The 17,312-nt window shown below is 38.5% G+C and overlaps 1 protein-coding gene across 2 annotated transcripts; it reads right to left on the bottom strand.

The window, feature by feature from the left end:
* Positions 1-263: 263 nt before the first annotated feature.
* Positions 264-12,297, bottom strand: LOC121516753 (transmembrane 9 superfamily member 2). 2 transcript variants are annotated; one of them, XM_041798162.1, is made up of 18 exons: positions 11,984-12,297; positions 11,373-11,440; positions 11,184-11,277; positions 10,937-11,064; positions 10,697-10,826; positions 9,163-9,290; positions 8,920-9,031; positions 8,703-8,782; positions 8,512-8,617; positions 8,021-8,071; positions 7,505-7,637; positions 5,961-6,080; positions 5,812-5,869; positions 5,458-5,617; positions 5,206-5,357; positions 4,982-5,093; positions 4,641-4,812; positions 264-1,283 (listed from the first exon to the last, which is right to left on the bottom strand). In XM_041798162.1, the coding sequence occupies exons 1-18, from the start codon at positions 12,119-12,121 to the stop codon at positions 1,216-1,218; spliced, it is 2,010 nt and encodes a 669-aa protein (XP_041654096.1). In that variant the 5' UTR covers positions 12,122-12,297; the 3' UTR covers positions 264-1,215. The 2 variants fall into 2 exon arrangements, with proteins under 2 accessions (XP_041654096.1, XP_041654097.1); XM_041798163.1 differs by lacking the exon at positions 8,021-8,071 and having other exon boundaries at positions 11,984-12,296.
* Between the last annotated feature and the right edge of the window lie 5,015 nt (positions 12,298-17,312).

Here is a 17,312-nt window from a genome sequence, read left to right as displayed (position 1 = left end):
TTTGTCCCATACTTATAATTTGTTTTATCTCATAATTATGAATTAGGATTTTTTTAAATTACCTAACTGACACATTTTTAAATGGTGGAAATGGGCTTCCATGTAATTGTGCTGTATGAAATCAAGGTCATTCCATATCTTCATTTGGAGACATTGGAGTGCCATAAAGTCTACACAAATTGGCTATAAACCTACAGTAATTATGTTCAATGTAACATTTTTACATACACAACCAGATTGTAGTGTCTCATCAAGCGTGCAAACCTTGGGAAAAAAATTAGCTTTATTGGCAGTTTGAACATAGACTTGACTGGAGCATGTGGACTTGGTGTATTGATCGAGGCAAAGGCATTCAGTCAGGTTAGTGACAGAGCTAGGTCTGACATCTGACCCCACCTTTTATCCATCTGAGATCCTTTAATGTCAACAGTTCTGTGTACTTTAACCGGTTGATTGATAAAGCTAAGTGAGGATCACTCCCATTGCCCATAATGAAACAAATATCCTTCATGTGAGACCCGCTGTAGAGTTCTCCTCTTTGATGCAGATGTGCTTCAACTTTACCCTTACTGAAATGTACCCAGCCCTCAAATACAAAACAATGAACATATAATTATAGCAATGTCAGTGTTTTATATAATTTCTGTTCTACATACAGGCTGATATTTAAGGATTCATTTCCCAATGTTTGCCTTAAAAAACAAGAATAAACACTACAGAAGGATTCATTATGGTGACAATCTTTAAGTAGCATTCTCTCGCTCACTCTCTATACAGTATTATGTACACAATTTTTTTCATCATCAGTACATTTAACGAAAAACAAAACATTAAGCCATGAGGGAATAGAAAAGCAAAATACAGAACATTTTACTGCCTTTAGAAAATTTAAATAAAAACATTTCAGCATTTCTTGTTAAACCCACCCAAACAAAATGCTCACTAAAACAGCTAGACCATTGAAACCCACATTGATTTTCAAGGAGCCACTCAAAATATTACTGCTTGACAGTGAACACAAAATTATATATACTTTTTTAAAAGAAAACAGCAACAGAAGTTTAAAGCACAAAAGAGGACGGGCTCTGCTCTTCAGGTGGTTTTTATGATAAGTGATGGTTTGAGTCCAGGTCCATGTGGACCGTTTTATCACACAGCCAGCACTGAGGTGGGCCTTTACTGCGACAGCAAGGAGTCAGTCTCTCTCTTGGTCCTCTAGTCCACCTTGACCACACTGTAGATCTTATTTACAAACCAGAAGCAGGCAAAGAAGCCAATTGTACCTGAGAAAAGACAGGTGAGAAAAACGCCTGAGTTAAAACAATTCTGCAAAGAACAATGGGGCAAAATTCCTCCACAGCGATGCGAAAGACTCATCACCAGTTATCACAAACGCTTGATTTCAGATATTGCTGCCAAGGGTGGCACAATCAGTTAATAGGTTCAGGGGGCAATTACTTTTTCACATAGGGCCAGATAGGTTTGGAAGTTTTTCCCCTTAATAAATAAAATCATCATTTAGAAACTGCATTTTTTGTTTACTGGGGTTGTCTTTGTGAGATATTAAAATTGGTTTGATGATCCAAAACATTTAAGTTTCATAAATATGCAAAAAATTCAAGAACCGGAAAGGGAGCAAATACTTTTTTACGGCACTGTCGACCGCCAAACAGGCTGTGCAGGTAAAGTCACAACTCTACACTTAGGTTAAATACACAGCACAGTGAAATCTAACTTATAGTGAGTTAAATTTAACACTTTAAAAGTGTCTATGTTGGTCCACACTACATATGCTTAAAGTACACTTTTAAAGTCTTACATATTTTACAAATTGACAGAGCTGCAGTAACTTTTGAAAATATGTGTGCTGGAAATAACAAAGCAGAAAGTCAAGCTCATTGCAAGGAAATATATTCTGACAAAGAATATGCACTATGCATCCTTTAGGAACACCTGAAGTCGGGCGGGATCTCTAACTCAGTGGACAACTTCACTCATGGTGCAAATATGTCTTGCATAAAAAACAACAATCCTTCAGAAACATGAGCAAAATAACCCCAGCATGGATCACTGTACAACAGGAAACATCAATTAAACTTGGCTGGCTGGACTTATCGTCCCTGCTCATTGAAATCAATTACCGCTCTCCATTGCTTCAGTATTTCTTTATTTTCATATCTTAAAACAACATGCTCATGTTTTTAATTGGTGTATGGTGCTCCTTTGACTTATTTGCATAGCTACTGACTGCTTAAAATCATTTAATTGTTTTTACTGCTATTGTGAACCATTACTGTGAACCTAACAAACAGCTTGGTCACTGTTTCTAATGATTTGGTATATCTGAAGGTCGAGGAAGTGGGTGCAATTGGGTGAGTGAGCTATTCTTGTTTGTGATATGTATCATTTGTTTGTCTTGTAATTCTGTTTGTTGTATCTGTGTTTTTGGGACATCCCCCCTTGAAAATGAGATACTGCATCTCAAGAGGGGTATCCTTTGATAAATTTAATTCAAACACAAATAAAACATATCTAAACACTCTGCCCTGGGCATGATGGGGAACTCCGCCCAACACATTGCTCCAGATTTGAAATCACAGTGGGCAGAACTTAGATCGGGTGTCTCTACAGAGTTGGACTACAACTGGTTGATCAGCACTATCAAAGAAGTCAAACACTGAGGACCATTTCACTCTGAATGGAGTTAAAATGACTTTGGGAGTTTAGTTTAGCTCATAAATGTTTAACCAGAGATATCAACACTCCAGTTTTTACTGTACTCAAGTAAAAGTACAATTACTCTGTAAGCTTACCTACGCTTTTGAAGTAAAAGTGCTGATTTCAAAATGCACTTAAAGTACAAGTAAAACACAACTTCATTACAGTAATTTGAGTAAATGTATTCAGTTACTTTCAACCCCTGTAGAGCACATATAGAGAAACCTAAGTGCAAGACTGGAAAGCAGGGGTCATAAAATGCATTTGTACAAATGCCAGGTTTTATCCTTGATGGATTTTTTTTTCCTTTATAGCCGTAAGGAATTAAAGAGATAACTTAAATACATCAACATATTTTTTCTCTGCATATTTCTGATTTCAATAATGTTCTGGGGGCTGGATGGGAAGATACGGGGGGCCTGATGTGGCACTCGGGCCACCAGTTGATGTTCACTGCTGTAAAGCCTGCTTCTTAAAAAACTTAAGACAAACTTGTATCTTTATAAAAAAAAATGACATGCTGGATGAGATACTGTCACAAAAAAGCAGAAACTCTAGCACCAGCTCTTCATTTTTTCAGAGAAAGCAAGAGAGAACATGCCCCCTCATAACTAGAAACCAGATTGGTCAAAATCAGGGTTCAGTTCATGGCAGCGTAAAAGTCTTATCTGACTGCTCAGTGGGGGACCAATCCAGAAATAAGTTGGGATGAGGTGGAAAAAACAGAGACAAGGAAATAAAAATTCAAAATGTGGAATGAGAGCGATTAGGATTATTTAGATCCAAACTGAGAGGAGCAAGGAGGGAAACTGATCGCCTTTTCCCTCAATGCTTGGATTATTTCGAAGTGATAATCTTTTGACATCTCTCCCCCTTGCTACTTAAAGCTCTTTCTTAAGATAGTGTCAAGTAGGGCTACAGGCTAAGTGTTATCTGGACTTATGGCAGAGCAACACCAGAAAGAAGTGCCATCATCCAACATCATGGAGAGAAGTATAATTCTGGGCGACACTAAAGCCTCGGCTGGTAATCTAGCCCTCATGAGGTCTTTTTTCCACACTGACATGGCATGCCCCCCTAGTCTTACACGAATAGCATGTGCAAGAAAGCTGGACATGGCCAGAGAGTGCTGTTACCATGTCAACATGTGTTGTTTTTTTGAAGATGGGAGACAAAAGTGGCCATTATGTTCTCTTCATCCTTGCTGTGGTATAACTTGTGGTACACATAAGCACAAGACCTCAGAAAGACTGCTGGTGATTACAAGTGAGCGCAAAAAATTGTCAGGAATCCTGATGAAATGGAGACTAATAATCACCCGAGGCAGTAAATGATTGTGTTGCTTGATCTAACTGTTAAAGGGAATTCATGATAAAACTATGTTCTGCCTTGTCACAAAGCAAACCTCAGACAACAAACCTGACCTGAATAAGTCTGTGAAACTAGATCTAACCAAGAGGGACTTTGAACATTCAAGGCCCATTTTCCTCCGTGTCTCTGATTTACATTAAATTTTAAACAAAAATGAAGTTTCAGTGCCTTTTCACTCTCTTTTGCACTATGATTCTGTACTCTTAGTGTATAAATAAAAAGGACAAGCTTGGCATTGACTGAATGGTAAAGAAAGCCCACATTGCAAAATTGTTCAGACTGCTTCCTGGTGTGTATGTCACCAGACCAGGATAAAGGTCCTGAATCCTTGAGAAAGAGTGTGGCAGATGAAGGGTGGTTTCTTATTAACCCTGAGCAAAGCAAACAAAGCCAATGCCATTATATTCTACTTACAACACACCCTTTTCTGTTTGGCATACAGGGAACTTGAGCATGATAAGATTTAACGGCCCACATTTAAAAGTTGCTCACTGCAAAGTGACATCCTGGTATCATTTCAGGAAACCACTGTCACTGCTTTAAAGGCTCACCTGTGAAGAGGAAGAAGATGAGGACCATAATCATCGTATATCCAAAGTAGAGGATGGTGCTGGCAGCCCCGACTATCTGCAGCTTGGAGAAGAAGTAATGCACTGCATAGATGAAGAGATAGACTGCTGTGAAGCCACTGGTCAGGAAGGAGCGCCACCACCAATGGTAATCCTAGGTACACAATATGAAAGGTGACAGGTTAGGAGCCAGGGTGTCTTAAATATCTTTTGGAGCAATATGCTGGATATTTAAGCAGGACTATCACACTATAATAATAGCAATATGTGCTACAAAAACTTCATTTTAAAAATAGAACAAATTTATTATTGCATCCAGGTACCTCGGCACAGAGGTGGAAATAGCAGAGAAGAATCGTGGCCTCGGAGCAGGTGATGAGTAGAATGATGAAAACCAGGAACAGGAATCCGAACATGTAGTACATCTGATGAGACCTAAAACATAATAGGCAAAGGAGGTAAAGAGCTGACTGCCTCCATGAAATTGGAAGTCTTTCCAAACAAGAATGGCAGGGAAACTGGGCAGGCAGCATTCCTGGCTTCTTACCAGATGCTGTTGAGGATAAAGAAAAGCTGAATGAAGATGCAACCAAATGGCAGGATACCGCCCATCACAATACCAGGAATGGGTTTTGTAAAGAATGACTGCTCAGGAATTTGACGGGGGATTTGGTTTGTTCGCACTGGCTGCTCGATAGCCTGCACAGGATCAGAGAGAAGACAAAGTGATTATAAACTCTTGAACAGACGCACGCCAACAACTTAAAAAAAAAAAAAAAAAGAAAAAAAAGTAGCTTACAGCCTTCTTGAATCCAAAGTAGGCACCGACGAAGGTAAGGGGGACTGAGATTCCAAACCACAGAGCCAAAATGGCCACCAAAGTGCCAAAGGGGATTGCTGCTGAGGAGCCCTCCACCCAAAGGATCAGGTTCATCAGGAAGAAGTCTGCAAACACAATTCTACAGAGAGGAGAAAGACAGGATAATGAGACAGAGAAAAGTAACATGACTACAAGTGATGCCTTTGGCAAAATAAGGCTGTAATAAAATCTTCACCTCTAGAAACACCTTAGCTGTACTGTATAAGCAACAGAAATGAGACAAAAAAAACAAAAACAAAAAAAAAACAAAGCAAATGCAGAGAAGGAGCTTACCCTGGGCACAAGAGCGCTGTCAGCAACACGTTGGTCTTCCACTTTTCGCCTCCAAAAGCTGAGAACAGAAACAGGTTGATGATGCTATCATGAAAATGGTGACACTGTCTGTGCTGATCTTGCAACTTAAATTTTCAACGGAGTCTTACTTTTGTAAAGACGTGCAGACACGTAACCAGCTGGTGTTCCTAGCAGCACCCAGAGGACCACAGCGCATGTCATGAGAGCTCCTCTGTTGGCTGGTGACAGGAAACCCAGACAGGCCAGGACTGCAGGGGACAAGCAAGTATTAGTAAACTCACACACACATACTATCATCACAGACTATCTGTTATTCAGTTATCAATTCACTTTCACAATCCTAAATTATAACCAAATAGTGCAGCACTAGCTATAATGTGATTTTCTATATTTCAGAGCCACAACATGTCACATATTTTCATAAAGACTTTCACAAACAATCTGTATTGGTATTAAAGTAACCTTTCCAGGGTTCCTACGCACTTTTAAACATCAAATTTAAGACTTGTTAAGTCCTTTTAAAGACCTGAACTTAGAAAAAAATAACCATTTGCATAGCAAACAGACAAAAATGAAAGGCATGGGAGATTTTTCAGTGCAATAGACCTGGGCTGAAATTTGAGATTTAATTAGGGCTGAGCAATTAATCAAAAATCAGAGGGGGGGGGGGGCTGTACATATTTTTAGTGGCCAACTTGGTAGACCAGACCTGTTACATGGACAACCATATATGCAGAAAGAAGGATTTAAAATTTAAGACCACTCAAATGTAAAAGTAAGACTTTTAAAGGCTTTTTATGGCCTTAAATATTAACAGTCCAATTCAAGACTTTTTAAGACTTTTCCAGGATCTGTAGGAACCCAAACTTTGGCATGCTGCGGCTCCATTTGAGACCTGAAAATCTGGGCCCCACCAAAACCCTCAACACTGAAACTTTGTAACGTATGTATTCATCATATTTTATTTAATAAGGATTTCAGTACAAATGCTTTGCTTGCAGATACATTAGCATCACTAAGAAAGTGTTTTTGGGGTCACAAAATACAACTAATGAGCCACTGCCCTTTATTGTGTTTTGATCAGGAATCTACAAAGTTATATAAATGTGCTTTTCTAATATTTGACCCTGTAAACGTACTTTGTTGCTCCAGCAAACTCTTCTTAAGTAGCATTAATGTCTCAAAAAGTACTGATAAATTTTTCAAATTGGAAGTGAGCAGCATAGTATAATGCTTCACAGAGTGTCACCAGTTAATCCAACACCAGTTAAACTGTGACACCTGTTGTATTAATCAGACAAAACAGGTGATAAAGATGGCACCATTTTTTTTTTTACTTCTGATAATTCAGTTCATTACATGTAATAAAGGATTTTATGATCATTTAAAGTAAAATTTGATTTCTTTTTTAATTTCTATGATTTTTAGTTATTGTAAATGACCTCTCGCGGCCTATCTATGGTACCTCTGGGCCCAAACTATAGGAAACACTGTGTTAAAGTACTAATCAAGATTTAATGTCTGGATATGGGTTATACCAGGAGGCAGCATTTTTGTCTAATGCACACCGTAACAATGAATGAATGAAATACTGCTGTTACACCATAATGCATTCATGTAGTTAAAACAATACAAATGTGATGCAATAACAAACGTCAATGAGATTCCTTACACAGAGTGATGAAGGTCATGATGAAGATCTGGGTGCCTTGTCCGAGGAATACAGACAGCAGCATGCCTTTCCTGGGGGGGCGGAAAACATCCCCGTGCACCTGCTTCCATCCCGACTCCTCTTGTGCATCCTCCTAGGAGTTGAGGCAGACACCAACGCAGTTACAGTCATAATCAAGGAGAGACTGAATATTTCCAGTGATTAAAGTTAAAGGTTAACCAACCACCAAGAAGTGAATACTAACTTACTAACAAATTTGACATGTGCCAGCAAAGCCAAATCAAATCAAGGATAAAAGAAGTGAGTCAAAAAGTAGCAAAATTAGTAATGGTAACTCCTCAGCATGAAGTACATATGTGCAACATCTTAAAGCCGTACAATTAACCTACAAAAAAAAAATCACCAAACCATAAATTTACTCTGTTCTAATGTGCCTGCTTGTGCCAATCACACACCCAAACACCTGATTTAGAAACCACAGCATGATTTGTTCGAAACAGCTTTGGACAAGCTTACATAGAGTACTGAGGATTTATCCTTGGTGGGTGGAAGCTTTATCAAGTCTGCCTGTAAAATGTAACAACATGTTTGTAATAAAGGGCACTGAGCACCCTGAGTGTTGAGGGCATTCTAACACAAGCATTATCCAGTTGGTAACCCCAACTTTAAATATCTATGAGGGTATAATCACATATTCTCATCTTTAAATAAGCCATGGTTAAATTAATAACATAGACAACATAACCTAAATAACACAAGGCCCTCTAGCAATAGTAAGTAATTCTCAACATGTGGTTTCATGAAAATGGCACCAGCTATTTTGAATGTCTTGTTTGCATGGTGCCCTGCACAACACAAGTACAACAACTCATGACTGACACGCTTTACCCTTTATTCATACATACTGCATCTTTAGGCCGCTGTCACTTGTAACCTGGTATGTAAGTGCTTCATATGCACACATATGAATAAGTTACAACTGCCATAGAGCTCAACAATGCCTCTACCTGATCCACTTGGTTGTATCTGGCAATGTCCTTGTGCAGAGTTCTCAGCATGATCATGGCAACCATGCCAGACAGGAAGAGGACGATGACCAAGGAGTTCATGATGCTAAACAAACAGAAAGACATACAAAGTCAACACCCAGGGAGAGTTTTAATTTATATAGTGTATCATTTGAAGATTATCTTCTTACCTAAACCACTGGATGTTTGTGTGAGGCATGGAGACCAGGATGTAGTCCCACCTAGAGGCCCACTTGATCTCATTGTTTTCCTGTTTAATGATTAAAAGAGATTAAAAAACTGATCTAAAACTGTTCATAAGAACATTTAGCACATATTGTTACGTATTAGTTACTGTACATATATTTAGCTATGTAATATAAATGGTCAAATAGATTAGAGACCTACGTGAAATGTAACAGAGTACGTGTAGACTACTGATATGTCACTGTCAAACTCCCCTGGCACCTCCATCGGAGTACCTTCACAGGTAGGGTTTTTCTCGTCTGCATTTTTAATACTGTTGAGCACAGATTACACAAAAATGTCAGAGTAGAAATCAGTCTAGTGTTTGTTTTTTTAGATTGTTGGTTAAGTTCAATGAAAACATTTTTAATAATATCATGTCTTTTGACCAGCATCCACGTTTACCTCTTTGGCTCCAGAGTTGCAGCAACTAGCCGAGCCCCTCTCCATCCCTCAGATGCGCCGCTGTGGTAGATGATCTTGATGTCCACATGGTTGAAAACATAGAATGTGTTCTTCTTGTTGAACTCAGACTGAAAAAAATATACAAATATATTTCTGTTTTGCACTTGAACTCTTCAGGGGAAGATTTGTGAATGCACATTGTTAATTATTTTCAGTGCTATATTTCATTACTGTAATTTAATAGTTGTACCAGCCATTACTTCAGAGTTGTTAATTCATACATTTTGATAATTTCATGTTTCTTGTATCAGTCATGTTCTTGCAAGAACAGTTAAAATAAAAGTAGAAAAAAAAGGTGGGTGAGTGCTGCATGGGTCAAAAGTATCCAAAACTATGTTGCGGGATCAAAGCTGGGAACACATTACACAACTTTCATAACCTTTACAGAGTTTAAAAAGACTAGTTGTGTATACTAACAAACTGGTTTCAGCAGATTTTTGTATGATGATTGAAAGACTGGGGATCACAGACTTAACAATTGTGCCTGACGAGGAATCACAGACTACATGATTTGTCAAACCAACCAAAGCAGATTGAACGCATCAAACTCTAAGGAGGGTGGCAGTTTAAAGGGTAAACAAACATGACAGTTGGTGGCAGAAATGCATCAATTTGTTGTTTGCTAACCATCACTAAAATGTGTTCGCCACTATTGTTTTGATATTTTTGCTATTTCCCATCGTTTTCTGATGCTGTTTTCTCTCTCTCTCCCTCTCTTTCTCAGTGACTGTTGGCAACACGTGTTTGCAGTTGGGTCAGTAATCAGTTCACACGACCAGATGGTGTCAAGATTCGGCTCTGAAAATTCAAACATGTTTGATTGACTGCCACTGAAGCTGGGTTGGGACTGTTCCCCTCACACACTTGCAGATTCACAGCCTAAACCCTCACACACCAACAGATTTTAGTGCCGACTGTCCCCAACTAGCGCAGACATTGCTCAGCTCGGAATCGTGGGTAAAATCTGGCAACAAATCTTGTAGTGTGTCCTCAACTTAAGAGTAACTAAAAATAGTCTTTAGTCTTTAATGACTAAAACTCAGACTAAAAGCCAGTTTAGTTTTTGTCAAGGAGACCAAAACAAGGGTATAATGAAATTTAGTTCTCGTCTGACATCAAAAATCCATATTTCTCCACCTAGGGAAAAAATGGGATAAATGTTTTTGACTAAAAATTTTGACTTTAAATGTAGGGATTTTTTATGGACTAACACTGGACAATAATGTTTTGAATTTTCATCAGCTAAAACTACATTAAAACTATAAAGGACAGAAATAACTAAAAATGACTAAAACTGGTGAATATTTCAATCGTAAGACTAAGACTAAAACCAAGAATAGCTGCCAAAATTAACAATGATGTGGATCCTGGATTACTCTGTATACCAAAGTTAGAACTTCACAAACACATGACCAATTAAGTAGGACTAAATTTCAAGTTAAACACGGATACCTGCAAAGAAAAAACAACTTACATTGATGACACAAGCATCCTTAGCTCTGCCATCTGCAGTAACAAGGCAGCCAATGGGAAAGCCTGGGTTGCAGTATTTCTGTCCATCTTCCACATCATAGCACCATGTCACTGGCATGTTGTCAATGATCCTGAGGAAAAACAGTTGTTAACTGTCACAAGCATCCTAATGAATAATGCGCATGTTAGCCTAACTTCACTGCAGAAATAACAGGTTATTAATCATCTGTTTTTCACAAACCAGTGGTGCTGGTAGTTGAGCTGCATTCCCATCTTAAGAAAATCCAGTTTGGTGGCATCCTCTTGGCTGCCTTTCTTATAGGCTTTTGTGCACACTGCCTTGCATTGCACATCTTGTTTGAAGTTAAACTGAGGGCAGATGAGTAATGTTTAAATGCCACAAATCATTCAGCAAATAAAACATGTGTGAACTCTATAAACGTGTTATACCATACAGACCAGACTTATAATTTCTGTTGAAGACCTACCTTGTATGGTGAAGACTCAATTCTTTCCCCAAACAACACTTGCCCAAGGTTCTCAGAAGGCCTCTTCTCCTTGACATCTTTGCAAAAGTCAAACCTTTAACACACAAAACAACATATTGTTAAGCTGAAAAACATTCTGAATACACACATGACACAAATTGCACCAAAGTAAAATTAAATGTTACTTACACATCATACTCATAAGGCAGGACTGACTCCACAGAGTCTAACCGATTGACGAACAGCTCAATCGCTGTCTGTAACGGAGTAATAAAGACGTATTTTAGTCTGATGGACACATACGATGTTAAGAGCCTAAAGGTTAGGGGCTATTCATTAAATGCAGGTTTACTCAATAAAATGACATAACTTAGTTGTAACTAACAAGATTTATTATGGCGCTGTAACTGCTCAGTACACTCTTCCGAAGGTATTTTACCAAGTAACTTGGACCAAGCAGTAGCCAGATATTCATCACATGAAATGATGGCTGTTTGAAGTCATTTTACACTATTTACATCAGTGTAAATGTAGTGACTGTGCATTTAAAGTTTGTCCAAACCCCGCTTATCAGTATCTTAATATCTACTTGGCGATAAAAGTTAATGTCAACAAATATAATTGACAATACATCCAGTTGTGTCAGTGCTTCGGTTCCAGGTAATAGCCGGGGCCTAAGGAGAGGACTGTACAGCTAGCAGCATGAAGCAAGCCAGTTTATTTAACCGAGCATGCAAATTCCAACTACACCAAACAATGAAGTATTAAACAAGAATTCTGAGATTTAAGAATTACCATACCTGGCAGTCTTCACCTCCTTTGCCTTCTTCACAAAAACTCACTGGGGCTAAACCCGGAAGATAAAACGCCGAGCAAGACGAAAAATACGAGACTAGTAAATAAACCAGGGGAAAACCAAAGTGTATCCGCCTCTTCATTTTATCCTGGACGCGGTTCTTCGAAGATTTAAGATAATTGTATGGAAGGAGAGATTTCCTCCTTCTTTGAGAAAGGAATGTTTGCTAGCTGTTAGCTTTTAGTCTATCTACCGGGACACAGTGGCTGCACTAACCTGTCTAACGCAACCAACATCCGTGACGTCCAGCTATGTCAAGCTATGCGGAAGCCACAAAGACCCTAACCGGAAGTCATATGATGTCAATTTCGGAATAAACTATGTTTTGTATAACATGTACAGTATTTAAGATTCATCCAGCTACATTTGGCGCCATACGTTCTTAGCACTAGTTAAAAATGTATTTTTAGGAAAACATCATGCAAGTATGATTACAGGTTTTTAAGTGAGCGACATATAAACCGTGAATGCTTTTATGTTGAAAAGTAAAAATTCGGACGTATTAATTTTTTCTGAGCGCCTTGACGTATTTGACACCGTGGAAGTAAGACTGACGTTGCCTACCGTTTCCTCCATTAACATCCTCGTTTTCTGTCTCTAAAACTACACGTAATTTGTGAAAACTGGAACCAAGAAACCGGCTATGAAAAGACTTGAGGCAGGAGAACATTGAGCAAACTAAATTAATCAGGTAATACTTGTTTATAATAGAAATCAACGTGAAACACTCCTTACTAGACAAACAAGGTCAGGTAGATACCATGCTGCAAACCGTGTGTAAGTTTGAAACATCATGCTTTACACCAGTGGTCACAACCTTTTTCCTTAGAGTAAGCCCTACTAAGGAAACGAACCCCCAAGAACCCTTTGAAAAATTACAAATCATGTCATTTGTTTTCAGTGACAAAGTCCAAACATAACATGCACTTGTTATTGACAAAAGATCTGTTTGTAAACTATCCATTACAATGACGGTGTAGTAGGGCCACTCTAGAAAAAAGTTATTAAAAAGATCTGATAATTCTCAAGAAAATAGAAAAGGATATTGTCACGTTTAAAAAAGTGTAAACGTACAAGAACCTTTTTACTAAATTTGTTCATGTCTGTGAACCAAAACTTAAAATTTTTTTAGATTATCAAGTCAAAAATCCAAACATTGTTTTCAGTTTGTTTTCTGATAAATTTGGACTTTTTATGTTTTGTATTTATTGTTTTGAAAACTTGAAATTTTTTAGTCTTTAATGTAAGACTTTATAAACTAAGAAATTTCATGTTTTTCTTATAAATCAACAGCTTTTTAAGCTCTGAAATTTGAATTGTTTTCTTGTAAATATACAACTTTATAATTTAAAAAACTTATTTTGTTTTTCCTTTTGAAAAGTGTTTTTTGTTGCTCAAAAACGAACAGATTCTCTTTACTCTTTACATTTTAAGATCTTTTTAGTGGCCCTTATGCTTCCAATCATGATTTCAAAAGAGTATATGGCTGGCATCGGGCCTAAATCCTTGTAACGCAATTTTTTATGATTTATTTATTTATTTTCATAAATCAGTGCAATGAGATTTTCAGTGCACCACCTTGGGGTCCCTGGATCCCAGGTTGGGAATCACTGCATTTCACTGTCTTCTAACTTATTCTTTCTGATTTCAGATAGGTAGTTAATTTATTACTTCTCAAGTAAAGGCAGTACAAAAAACATGAATAACCAGTTGTGAGCCTGAATTTCTGGTTGGTTAAATTCCTGTTTATATCATCTATGGTGCTTCCAATCAAACATTTAACTCATACAACAGTATCTGTGAAGGGCTTCCTGACCTGCAGTTCAGAATAAAGATGAGGAAAAAAATGATTAGCCTCCCTATGGAAAAGTCCTTTTTTAAAGTATTTTCCAAGTGCTGTTTAACAGAGCAAGGAATTTTTAGCACAGCTTTTCCAAACATGGTTTTGTTTTTGTTGCTTACTTTACTCTTCATTTTGTACACAGAAACAAAATTATTTCACAACAACTTCCAGGGTCAAAATTACAATCATGAGAAAGATTATGCAGACTGGACGCATGTCCTTTGATCAGCTGAAACCAAACTAGAGCTCTGTTTCCTCATAAAGCTACTTTAAGTATCGCATAGCTACTGAGGAGTTGTACCGATCTGTCCTTATTGCCATCAACATGAGAATATGGATCTCCAACCAGGTTGTAGTTAGTTCAAGTTCCATTTTTAATACAGGGAGAAATGGATCATCATCTCTGACCATCATGTGTAGTCAGAGCTAAACTACCAGGCAGTCTCATTCTCTTGACAGAGAGCTAGAACTTCCTCATTATGACTTTGCATTTGTTTATCTACTCAGTAATGAATGCTTTTAAAATGTAGCAAATACTTTCCCAAAATATGTACTTAAGTAAAATGGAAATTGACGAGTTTTAAAAATGCAATCGAAGTATAAAAAAAAACTACTGAATTACTGTACTTTGTGTAAATGTAAGATGTTAATTTCCAATGTAGAATCGGATGTTGATTGTAGTAGAGGGAGTACGCACGGTTGTTTCCTGTTGACTAAGTTGAGTGGTTTCACTTGTTTCTTAAACCCCATTTTATACTGGACAATATTCTCAGTATAAGAATGTAAGAAATTAGTTCTTTCATTAGGCTAATGAGGATAACATGATGGAAATATGTGTAGAAATTTAAAGAAAAGGGGGGAAAAAAATCACAAAGTGCCAAAGCATCAAGTATCAGGACTGATAACTTGAGTTTCAAATGCAAACATCCCCTTCATAACAGAAGAAGAGAATAGGTATGCTGCAAAATTCTCTCCCTTGATTTGGCCTCTTGGCAAGAAAGAAGGCTTAAGGATATTTTTAGGAATGCATAACCTACTTTAGGCTGAAGGGCTTAGAGAAGGCAATGTGAGTGGACTATGCAGAAATTAAGTGAGATTTAAATTATCGATTACCTTCAATGGTTTGTATTATTACCCCATATCAGCATTATTATACACTCTGACAATGTCAGGTTTGCAATGAGGACCTTTTGGTGATTGAAAGAATGTAAGCATATGTCTTTAAAATACGTCATTTGATGTAAGAATCAGAAACACTGAGATTCGAAACTAATCCAAAAAGGATAATGTTCTGATTGAGGACAGTTTCATTCAGCTCCAGACAACTTTGGCTGTGTTAATTTACTAAAAAGGTTTCTTTTACAAACATCTGCCGAAGAAAGGTTTCTCAGCGCCCACTTTCAATCTAAATTCAACTGAAGCTGAAATCAGGAGGCCTAATTGGCTCCTGATGGTCAGCACCTGTGATCATGGGCCCTGCTTTAGTGGTCTGTAGGTGTCTGCTCTAAGAATCAACTGGTTCTGGATAGGGCCCGTGCAATGGAGCAACTTCAAGCTGGTGTTCAACAAAAATCAAGTTGTGGCATTAATTGGAGTGAGCCCTTGTACCACCATTTAGGAACCGTATGCTGTCTTCTACAGATTTGCAGTCAAGATTTGCAGGATGATCTGGCCGACGGTTCCCTGCTGAGACAATCTGGAACAGACTGCATGCACCCAATCTCTGGTCTCATAGGGCTGCCAGAAGGCCTGCCATGACTTCCCTTCACCATCAGTCCTATTTGTGCTGGTGTTGGCAACACATGCACCGGAACCTAAACGTGTGGAGGAACGTTATGTTCAGAGATGACTCCAAATTTTGCCAAAAGCCTGATATACACTGTTCAATTTTGGGCTGTCCCAGACGAAAGATGACCAATCGTCGTCTCACTGTGTCATGGTCTTGCGACCAAAGATAGCCTGGGACAAAAGTCTGGCAGTGTCAGAAATTTAGCATAAGCATCTCACAATGTGACTGCTGCTACGACTTTGTTGAACCAACCAACAGGAATGCAGAAAGAAATGACATAATGATAAACGGGACCAAAGATTGCCAACTAGCGAACAAGTTTATGGAGTTTCAAAAAGGCAGGAATCTCAATCTCGGATGTTTTTCTAAGCATACGAGTGATAAAATTGTAAAGGTTTTATTGTTGCTTTGCTTCATCATTTACCGTGGCCCTGGCAGTGTAGATAGATGAGACGCACTAATGCAGCACACACTAATGATCTTTATTTCTTGCATACTGCAGTACATTGCAGCCTGCAATTCAGCGGCATTTAGTGGGAGCTGTCATTGTACAGTCTGCCCACATCAAACTTGGCATGGTTTGATATTTGTGTCTCACAGAAACTTATAACACTGCTAAAAATGTAAACTCTGCAGGGGGCAGTTGGGTTGTGGAGAAGGCGTGGAGAAGGCGCAGAGAATGCTATGCTGATTGCTGCACTGATAGAGAGACATCTTTTGATGGGGGCTGTGTGATGGTGCGGGGCGGTATCTCCCTTACTGGAAAAACAGGGCTTGTCATTAGTGGAGGCAATCTAAATGCAGAGAGATATTGAGATGAGACTCTGCAACCAGTAGCAATCCCAAACTACTCCAAGATGACACTTGCCCACACAGCAGGGTTTATCAGAGACTACCTCCAGAGTCTGAGAGTGGAGAATATGGAATGGCATGCCAGCAGTCCTGACCTCAACCCCACTGAACACTTGTGGGACAGCTTGGGTGGCTGTCTGTGCCATAGTGGCCATTGGCCAACACACCACATTGGCTGACTTACGACAAATGCTGGTTAAATGTGATGCCACCCATAGCAGTGTCTGTCCAGGCTGGTGACCAGATTGAGGAGGAAGTGCCAGGATGTTGTGGCTGTATGGTTCTTCAAGGCGATACTGAGGCTACTGTTTGTTAAATGAATAAATTGTTAAATTGCCATTATGTCTTGTTTCTTCAGTCTTCAATCATCCAATCCACCAAGCAACACTAAACAAGAGTCAATGGCAGAATAAGCTGCTTGGCATTGGCAGAGAAGATTCTGCAAATTTTTCATGTGTGTGCTCCACATACTCAGCTCTGCTGCTCATCCCACAAATTAATGTTCCTTACAAATGTGACACCATTTAAAGGGACATTAACAGTTTTTCCAACATAAGATTTAATGCCAAAAAGCATTTTTACAACAGAGGAATAATCTACCAAACATGTTACTTTGTGTGCTTAGTTTATACTCCTCATATTGAAGCTACAAGGCGGAAATAAAGAAGGTAGTAGTTGGCACACTGGTGTGTGATTAAGGGTGAAAGGACAGAATACACAGGAAGATTGAAACAGACCAGAAGATGGCGAAAAAGGATAAGGTTACAGTGAACATACAACGTAGTGTTA

Source organism: Cheilinus undulatus, linkage group 10 (assembly GCF_018320785.1).
Source record: "Cheilinus undulatus linkage group 10, ASM1832078v1, whole genome shotgun sequence".
NCBI classification, from domain to species: domain Eukaryota; kingdom Metazoa; phylum Chordata; class Actinopteri; order Labriformes; family Labridae; genus Cheilinus; species Cheilinus undulatus.
Note: the sequence above shows the minus strand (reverse complement) of the source record. Positions and strands in the feature narration are given on the sequence as shown.

Coding starts and splice junctions, on each gene's coding strand:
- LOC121516753 (XM_041798162.1), bottom strand. CDS start 12,121: ATGAAGAGGCGGATACACTTTGGTTTTCCCCTGGTTTATTTACTAGTC. Junction 11,441..11,983: donor AAGGAGGTGAAGACTGCCAG/GTATGGTAATTC, acceptor ACTCCGTTACAG/ACAGCGATTGAGCTGTTCGT. Junction 4,813..4,981: donor ATTTCCACCTCTGTGCCGAG/GTACCTGGATGC, acceptor TTGTGTACCTAG/GATTACCATTGGTGGTGGCG.